The 9,490-nt window shown below is 54.9% G+C and overlaps 2 protein-coding genes across 2 annotated transcripts; one reads left to right on the top strand and one right to left on the bottom strand.

The window, feature by feature from the left end:
* Positions 1-2,514: 2,514 nt before the first annotated feature.
* On the top strand, positions 2,515-6,853 carry C8A04DRAFT_38575 (uncharacterized protein; the record flags this gene model as incomplete). Its single annotated transcript, XM_062784274.1, has 8 exons — positions 2,515-2,663; positions 2,740-3,035; positions 3,114-3,277; positions 3,342-3,448; positions 3,523-4,275; positions 4,349-4,542; positions 4,632-4,951; positions 6,353-6,853. 8 exons carry the CDS (start codon positions 2,515-2,517, stop codon positions 6,851-6,853), a joined length of 2,484 nt encoding a protein of 827 aa, XP_062635426.1.
* Positions 6,854-7,872: 1,019 nt separating this feature from the next.
* C8A04DRAFT_38574 (metal-dependent protein hydrolase) lies at positions 7,873-8,937 on the bottom strand (the record flags this gene model as incomplete). The annotated part of the gene is made up of 1 exon (XM_062784273.1): positions 7,873-8,937. The coding sequence occupies one exon, from the start codon at positions 8,935-8,937 to the stop codon at positions 7,873-7,875; it is 1,065 nt and encodes a 354-aa protein (XP_062635425.1).
* Positions 8,938-9,490: the final 553 nt, after the last annotated feature.

Genomic DNA, 9,490 nt, shown 5'->3' with positions numbered 1-9,490 from the left:
TTGATGATTCTTCAGTCAAGACTCAAGACCATCAACTTCTTTCTTTTCCCCAGGTGTGCAACACAAGCTTTGGGGCGGCGCCTAGAGCGTGTTGTTGTCGGGCGTGTGGTGGGGCTCCTCCATGAAAGTAGTTGATGGTCTTGAGTCTTGACTGAAGAATCATCAACTCGTGCATTTCATTGGGCGGGACCTCGACTTGGCCGCCGGAGAAAACGTGACACCGTCTCGGGCCACAAAGTGGGGGGCCGCCGGCATCATTTCTCGAGCGGTGAACGCACTCGGTGCTCCCCATTACCCCAATGCTGATCTGCTGAGGTGCTAATGCGCTGATTTTCAAATATGCTCGAGTGCTGATGTGATGCTGTGTTGGCCGTCGGATCCAAGCATGCCAAGTGATGTCCGATGGAGGAGTGGTTGAGCGCGGCTGTCGTTGGACAGGAAGGGAAAGGTCGTTTGTGGGGAAATCGGGATGACTGGATGCTTGGTCTGTGCAGGTGATGGATCTTCGCGGCGTTATTCTCATTAAGGACTAGCGCTGGTCACTCACCGCACAGGTCACAGGGGTGATGCCGATCCCTGTCCCTGTTTCCTGGTCGTCATTGCTCTTTTTTTCGAGCTGTGCATCTGTGCTTCTTCTTCATGGCCAAGTGACTCCCCATCTTCATCTTGGCTGACGAGCTTTCTTTTTCCGAGTTGTAGTCTCCAACGAATCATCTTTTTGGGGTCTTTTCGTCCCTTTTCTCGGCCACCAAATCTTGATCCCGGCGATGCTGAATAGAGTCAAGACAGGAAGCACACAGACAGCGCCCAACCCCAACTTCTAAAGCCGAAACAGCAAGACGGCCTTTCGTCCACCTCAACCGCTGACAACGATCGATACAAGCGTTGTCGGCTTTTCCTGTTTGGTGTTGACCGGTGGTCTCTGTCATTTTCGCTCCGTTCGATGTACACTACTCGAGTATACACGTGTATCGTTCCAGCCCAACCGAGGTTCTTTGTGGCGCCATCCCCAGCTGCGAGTCTCCGGGCAGCCCGAGTACCGGGACCGGCCCACTCCAATCAACGGCCAGATCTTCCGGGAGCTTTCGAGATCTGGTCTGCCGCCCGCCCGGGCCCACATTCCGGGGCCCTCCTCCGCTCCTGCTCCCGTGCCCATTTCCGAGCAAGGCCCTGGCTCATCATCCTGATCAAGCACCTCCAGGGCTTCGGATCTTTCAGATTACAACTTGCTCGTACTAAAAGTCTAGCTGTTCTAGGAAGAATGGGTAAAATGCTGATTATTTATTTAACTATCTTCTAGGTAGTTCCTAGGGTATAAGGACCATATCGCGTTTCATGCCATATTTCCCATCAGTGCTCCATAAGTGTAGAGCACCGTCGGAAATCTAGACTGTGGCCTGAATCATGCTTTCAAGTACCCCCAGGTATCCCCATCCCCTCGTTCCAGTTGAAAACTAGTCAACCTCCGCCGCGGTAGCTGGTCCCGTGGCCATGCACCTTCATGTACTCTGGGAAGAAGAGAACCCCTTTGGGTAGCTTCCCTGATCCTTGGTATGGGAACATCAAACCTCTTCATACCCTGTCCCCCCATACTTGTCCTTTCTCTTACCACATCCCCTCCGTCCACCATCGGTCACACTCCCTCTTCCCCGTCCGCGAGGCCGTCCGAAGGGACCTAGTCACAAGGGATAGTCCCGTTCTTGCCGAATGAGGGGGCGAGTGAAGGAGAAACAAAGACCACCCTATATCACCACGGAGAGACCTTTTGTGAAGCTTCTCGGCAACCTTTGCCCGAGATACCACCGTTATGCTGCGAGAATGTGTTGCCGGCGTGGTCATACATACACGCCCTGCGCAGATCATCGCCTTCTCTTTTCAGCACAGTTCCTAGGACCCTGGGGGTCCTCATTGGACGGCCGCCGCCCTGGATCTTCCAGCTCGGCTGCCCATCCACGCTCTTGCCCTGTTGCCCTGTTGCTTTGTCTCACCCGTTATTTTTCTGCCCCTCTACCCACCCATTGTTTCTCTGCTGCCGCAGTGTCACCACCCACACACGCCTCGTCCCGTCTTGCTCGTACCTACCTACCCACATGCCCACTCACCCACATGCCCACTAGTTCGCTCGTTCCATCGCATGTCTGCCTGCATTGTGCCACTCTTCAACAATGGCGTTGGTCATCTACATAAGCCCCTTCCTCCCGCCCCCAAATTGGGCCTTTTGACCTATCCACCGCCCTTTTCTCGAACAAGCAACTTCCAACCCATCACATCACCGTTAAAGATCATTGCCTATTAGAGACTCTCTTCCAATGCGAGTTTGCAATCTTTGCTGACTACATCCCATCTTCCTCACATCCATAAAGTTTTGGGGCTCGCGAATCCTTCCTTCTCTCTCCTTTCGACTTCCAAGCCACAGCTTACTCACGCCAATCTTAACCACATATTGCTACGCCGCGATCTCCACTGCACACACCAACCATGCGGTTCCTAGCCACATTGGCTGCTCTGGCAGCTATGGCCGTCAACCTCACGACGGCGACCTCAACATTCACACCCACGCGACCCCCGGCAGTTCCCTTGGCTGTCCGCTCACCATATCTCAACTCCTGGTTACAGGGCGGTTCCGACCCAGTCCTGCCCGGCACTTGGCCGCGCCATTGGAGGTAAGTTTTCTACTGCACCCAGAACGGAAAAAAAACCTGTTTTCTGTCATTGAATCATGGACTGACACGGGCACAGTGGTAACACCCTCGGCTGGCAGGGTCTTGTGGCTGTCGATGGCGTGTCCTACAACTGGATGGGTGGTGAACCCGGTACTACGCTCGTCAACCAGGTCTCGCTCGAATACACCTCTACACGCAGCATTTTCACATTTGATGTTGCCGGAAAAGTCACCCTCACTGTCACATTCCTGTCGCCTGTGTACGCAGACGATTTGGCCCGCCAGTCCCAGCAGTTCTCGTATATTTCTGCAAAGGCAAAGTCATCAGATGGCAAGAAGCACAGTGTCCAGGTGTATATGGATGTTTCGGGCGGTAAGTCGTTCCTTTGTTCCCCTCTTCCTTGTTATCTTGGTTGTGTTGGGTTATCGTTGCGGCTAACACAATGGTTAGAATGGGCCAGTGGGGACACCACCCAGGTTGTTGAATGGGATAGTGCCACATCGGGCGATGTTGTTTATCACCGATTTGCTCGCCAGGCCCAGCAGGAGTTCGCGGAGATAGGCGAGATCGCGAGCTGGGGAAATTGGTACCTGGCAACAAAGGCTGGTGACGGGGTAAGTCATGATCTATATCGGTTCACCCATCGACTGGGGACTAAATTAACACACAAATGCACAGTTGACCTGGCAGATTGGCCAGGACCATGCGGTTCGTAGCCAATTCGCCAAAGCTAGGCTTCTCGGCAACACAAAAGAGACCAACTTTCGGCCCGTACAGGAACAATGGTAAGCTCCCCCATTCGCTCATTTTAGTTCACTGTGAAGGTCTTGGATGGGTGGCTGATCTACTACTCCTAAAGGCCTGTGTTTGCCTTCTCTCACGACCTGGGCGATGTTCAGAACAATGACGTGGAACGGGTCTTCACTCTCGGCCTAGTCCAGGACCAAGTTATCAACTTTGCAGGTGAAAGTGGTCAGCTAGCCCCCGTTCCGGGCCTCTGGTCGTCCTACTATGACGACGATGTCACGGCGGTTGTTAGCTTCTACCATGATTACCAGCATGCCAACGATGTATCCTCGGCCCTCGACGACCAGGTCCGAACCGACTCCGAGGCTGCGGCGGGTGCCGACTACGCACTCATCACCACTCTGGCCGTGCGCCAGGCATTTGCCAGCCTCCAGTATGCTGGTACGTCGGGGAAGCCGTACATATTTCTCAAGGAGATCAGCTCAAACAGCGATATTCAAACTGTCGATGTCATCTTCCCCGCATACCCGATCTTCTTGTACCTCAACGCGACCCTGGGCAAGTACCTTCTTGACCCGTTGTTTGAGAACCAGGAGAGCGGTGTGTACCCCAATGACTATGCCGAACACGACCTAGGAACGTTCCCCGTGGCCAAGGGTTACCCAGATGGAAAAGACGAGGCGATGCCCCTGGAGGAGTGTGGCAATATGATCATCATGACACTGGCGTATGCCCAACGCACCAAAGACAATGCGTACCTGAAGGCGCATTATCCCATTCTCTCAAAGTGGGCCAAGTTCTTGGTTGACGAGTCGTTGGTTCCGGCAAACCAGCTCAGCACCGATGATTTTGCTGGCACTCTAGCGTGAGTTATCTTACTATCTTCTCGTTCCCCTTCAGCCCGTTGCCCACAACGCTAACCAGTGTTGTGTAAATAGTAACCAGACCAACCTCGCCATCAAGGGCATCATCGGGCTCAAAGCCATGTCGGAGATTGCCAAACTAACCAACAATGAAGACACGTTTGGCGCGACGGCGGACAAGTACCTTGAGGGCTGGAGGGGTTACGCCATCAACACCCAGGCGAAGCCCCCGCACACCACCTTGAGCTATGGTCAAAGTGACACCCACGGTGAGTGACCCCTCCTACTGGCCCAGTATCTCTCATATCTCCTCTCGTAAAAAGGAGTCAACAACTAACCCGGCGCCTTTCTACACTAGGCATCCTCTACAACATCTACGCCGACAAACTCCTCAACCTCAACTTCATCCCCCAGGACATCTACGAAATGCAGTCCAACTTCTACCCCACCATTGCCAACGAGTACGGCGTCCCGCTCGACACCCGCCACTCCTGGACCAAGAGCGACTGGGAAATGTTTGCAGCTGCCGTCGCCTCCCCCGAGACCCGGGACATGTTCATCTCCAAGATTGCCCACTGGATCGGTGCCACGGGCACGAACCGCGCAATGAGCGATCTGTACGACTCCCAGACGGGCGGATACCCGGATGGGGGTCCGACGTTTGTGGCGCGGCCTGTGGTGGGTGGGTTGTTTGCGCTGCTGGCACTGCCGAACGGTGGGGGCTATCACTAAGCAGCAGGGCGGGTAGACATCGGGGAAAGGGAGTTAATGGAGGGTAAGAGAAGGGGGGAGGCGGGCTTATTTCATGCGCGAGCTTTTCTGGCGAGGGATAGACCGCAGACTACGCGATGCCGGCGGCGGTGATTTGCCCAGATTTGCATTTGGCTTGGAGTTTGTAGGGGGGCTGGTTGCACATAACTTAAGGGTCCCTTTTCGCGTTGCATTTAATTTAATTTCTTCCTTAAGCTTCTTCCAACGTTAGACCAGGACTTACTTCATGCTTTTGCCTAGTGTCTTTTCGAAGTGTGTAAGATAATGAGAGTAGCCAGGCAACTTCATCGTGTTCAACTGGTGCTGACGAAGGCTGCGGACGGCACAGCCAGATACTTCCATGATAACGTGTTAGCGTGTTCATAATCTTGAGGAGTGATGCAGAACATCGTCAACTCGCTACGAGGGTTGGAAACTGCGAGGGCAGCGAGAGAGGGATGGAGGATCGCGTTGCAATCCACGCGATGCAATCCATGGATGCTTGGGCTGCCGAGCTTCTAGACTTGGACTCGGGTTTTAGGGGGGGAGCAAGGACCAGGAGCTGGTCCGAGCGGATGTTGCTCAAGCCGAGACTCAATCAAGTCCCACTCTAACACCAAGGCAAGCCGACAGGGTCCGAAGCAACGCATGAATTTCTAAACAAGTCCCTAGAAACGGCGCAACAACCGGTTGTTTCTCAGGGAATGAAACAAAAAAAAATATCAAATGATCTTCAGTCGGTTTCTCTCAATTCCCCCCAAGTTTTGTTTCAATCTGCAACATACTCAGACCTAAAACGAGCTGTTTTTGAAAGGCGCCTCTACCAAACCGAGCGGGTTAACGTTAGGTAGAGACCTACTGCAACCAGCCAGGTTCAGCGGCCCGCTGTGACGAAACTCCACTTTCCACTTGCAAACGCAGCGCACCCATTTGGGCCATCCCACTTCCACGCCCTGCGAACTGGAGGTCTGCCCCTCACAACGGGTCAGGCGACGAACTTTCTATACTCGCTTTGACAACCAAAACGGCGGCCCCAGCGATTTTACTTCCAACACAGCCACTTCTACGTTTTCCATTCAACAGTTCCATCTACCTAGGTCTACAACTCGGCGACAAGAGGGTTTCATTGACGGGCCATCGACCGATCGATTTGGGCCGTAGCCCCTCTTGCACGCCGTAACCATGAACCCCCACCAGGCGAAGAAGGTGGATATCAAGGTGAGCGCCGCGATTTACATTCATCATTTTCCACGACAACGCCGCAATCGCGCTCGACAGGTCCCTCCTCGAGTTCATTCTTTTACTGACACCCTCTGCCCTCCCAAACAGTCCCTCTCCCCCGAGGAGCAGCGACTTTTCCGCTTGTACGGCAAGCTCCCCAACCGCAGCGACCACTTCGCCAAGCATCTCAAAGAGCGCAAGTACTTCGACAGCGGCGACTATGCCATGAGCAAAGCTGGCAAGGGTGACAGCGTCGACACCGGCGCCGTCGGCAGCCAACACCCCGTCCCCGAGAACATCCCGCACCTTTCGAGCCCCGTCAGCGGGCCCAACGGCCTGGGAAATAGTTCACTACACCCTCACCACCAGCACCAGGTTCAGCACCACCCAGGCTTGCAAGCCGGCAGCCCAGTAAAGGAAAGCAGTTTCCTCAACCGTGAGACAAGCGCGGAGGATGTCGAGGGCGGTGGTGCAGCCGCCTCGGAGGAGCAAAAACAAGAGCAACAGCCACAGCAGAAAGAGCAAGGTGCCGCTAATACCACATCTGAGGAGACGGTGCCGTCTCAAGTGGCGACCGGCGAGAAGGCGGAGCTCCCGGTTCGGCGGTGAGCTGTGCGAGGCTGATAAGCAAGGAGACATGCACCAGTTTTGCGTTACGTCACTCTGCACTGCTTTGCGGTCCGATGCGATGCATTTCCCCGGAAAACGCTATTTCGTGCTGGACAAGCAGGCCTATTCTTACCACGTTTTCCATTGCTACGATATGTACTGCACGCTTGTAAGTTTCCGACACCAACGAAACGGGTCAGTTTGACCAAGGATCAAAAAAGAACACAAAATTCAAAACCACCGAGTACGAGGCCATATGAAACAAGAAAGGAACGGCGGAGTTGGGCTGGGTTTAGGACGGATTCATTTTTGAGGTCAAAATGACAACCAGGAGGGTCAGTCATAAGTTTCCGGGTCATGCTATGCGCTGACTTTCTCCCGTGCCAACCCCCCTACAATGCAGAGGGGGTCTGCGAATATGTTTTGGCACTTATCCCAACCATCGAGGGTCATCTACCGCTCTCTCCACAACGGCACGCTGTTGTCCGGGATTCCCTCATTCGATAGGGGGAGCGGTGACCCGGAAGAGCTATGGGGGCCTGAGGCTGATAACTGGGACGGAGGAAAACGGTGGCACACAGACGACGCGAGTGTCAGGAAACAATGCGATTTGGAGGGAGCGATATGACCACAAACGGGTTTTATTTGTCCTTGTTTTTCCCTCCCCCATGTTTTGTTTGTACCAGGCGTATGTTCCTCAAGCTAGTAGCAAGTGTATGGAGTGTATGAATTCCATTTTACCCATCTTGGTCTGGCTTAGGTAGACAAAGCCACTTGTGCCAGCTCTTGCAATGGGGGAGTCTGGATGTTTCCGCCCCACCTCTCTCTGTTGACTCAAATGTCTGGCTTGTTGATCTCGGCATCTGGAATGCCAACCCAATGCAAGCCTGCGCATCAAAACCGACCCGCTTGGGCAGCAAGAGTGGCACCTCGGTTCCTTCGGGACAGCGGCACTTGAGCCAACAGCCATGCGCCATTTATCGCAACTGTAAAACCCCCTTGCGCTCTCCCTCACTCGCTCAAATCTTGAGCGCCTTCTTGGCCATGGCGAGCGCACCCTCAAATGTCTTGTTACCACCGATGAAACCCGAGGCGTGTACAAACACACCACCCTCCACTCCTGTAATGCCATCCAACTCCTCGTCGCGGGAACCCCTCCATGCCTCGGGCAGCGGCTTCCTGCTCTCAAAGGAGTCTCCAGCGCTAGGCACACACTGAATCCTCCACTTGGCGCCGGGGACGGGCTTCTCCGGGTACAAGACGTACAGCACCTTGCCCTCCTCGCCCTTCTCCTCTTCCAAGGTATAGAGGTGATCTTTCCACGGTGCGGACTGTTTCTTCAGCACCAGAATGCGGCCTTCACTGTCGTATTCCTGACGCTCGTTGAAGGCCTCGGCCACCACTTCCCGCGCGGGCAGCCAAGCCCGAGTAAAAAAGTCCAGACCGCGGTCAAACTCCTCACCGATACGCTGGCTAGCGAGCTCGAACCGCTGGTCCTCAGCGGCCTGCGCGGCCACGGGGTCCTCAATGACGGGGTCGTTCCAGTACCCGTTGAAGCGGCCGACCATGGCCCCCAGCGTGAAGGCGCCGTTGGAGAACCGCTTTTCCGCGCCGGCGGCGGCCAGCAGTGCCGGGTCGTAGGAGGAGATGCCGTTGTCGTGTGCGTCAAGCGCTTCGACGAAATTTTCGTAAATCTTCCGCCACACCAGCGACACGGTCTCGCTGTCCTCGGCCTGGGCCATGCGCCGCGCGATGATCGCCTTGCCAAAGTGCAGGTACACCAACCCCGCGCTACTCAGCTTGGTCGGGCGGTCGGGGAAGGTGGTTGAGAAGGTGCGCTGGTGGTGGTCGAAGCGATTGCGGGCGGGTTCATACTCGCCACCGACGTCAACAACGGTGTGACAGGTCTCGAGGAGGTTAGCATCGCGCGTGCGGACTAGGCGGGCGCCGGCGTAGGTTGGGATGTGCGTGCGCAGCATGTAGACAGCCAAGGCCTCGTCGGCGTGGAAGTGGCCGTTGTGGGTGCCAATGGCGACGGCGGCGCCGTTATCGGTCTTGAGTCGCTTGGCTGCGTTTTCCGCCATTTTTGCTATGTTTCCCGCGAGGTTAATACCAAGAACACGGAGCATCGAGTGTTTTCTGGTAGGGCGGGGAGTTCCGTTGCAGTGAGCTCGACGGATCCGGACAGTCGACGGGGATCAAACATGGGTGGACTGCTAAATTTCTCGAATTGGAAACTTCTCTGTTGGTGAGCTAGGTAAGTTACAGGAATTATTACCTCAGTGGCTGTATTGGCTGTCTCAAATGTGGGGCTGGTAGCATGGAACACGCACAAGGGCGAGCTGGGTCAGGTAAGATTTCGTATTCCTTCTCCCGTCCAGAGTGACAATGTTTCGCGCAACAGAATACCACTGGAATCAACTCGGCAGCAGGGGTGGCTCGGCGCGCCCGCGAGTTCCAACACATTGAACAATGCAACCCATCAGCCTCTCTCGCCCTCACTACGCATTAGGAATCTCAACTTAGGCAGCACATGCCCCCGGTGGCCCATTTCAAACGCTTTCGCAAATTTTCACTCCAACCTGAGTCATCCCACACACCAACGACCGCAGATTCATCACCACACTTAATCAATTG

Source organism: Dichotomopilus funicola, assembly GCF_033296635.1.
Source record: "Dichotomopilus funicola strain CBS 141.50 unplaced genomic scaffold C8A04scaffold_49, whole genome shotgun sequence".
Classification (NCBI taxonomy): domain Eukaryota; kingdom Fungi; phylum Ascomycota; class Sordariomycetes; order Sordariales; family Chaetomiaceae; genus Dichotomopilus; species Dichotomopilus funicola.
The sequence above is the reverse complement of the archived record's forward strand: the minus strand, read 5'-3'. Positions and strand labels throughout refer to the sequence as shown.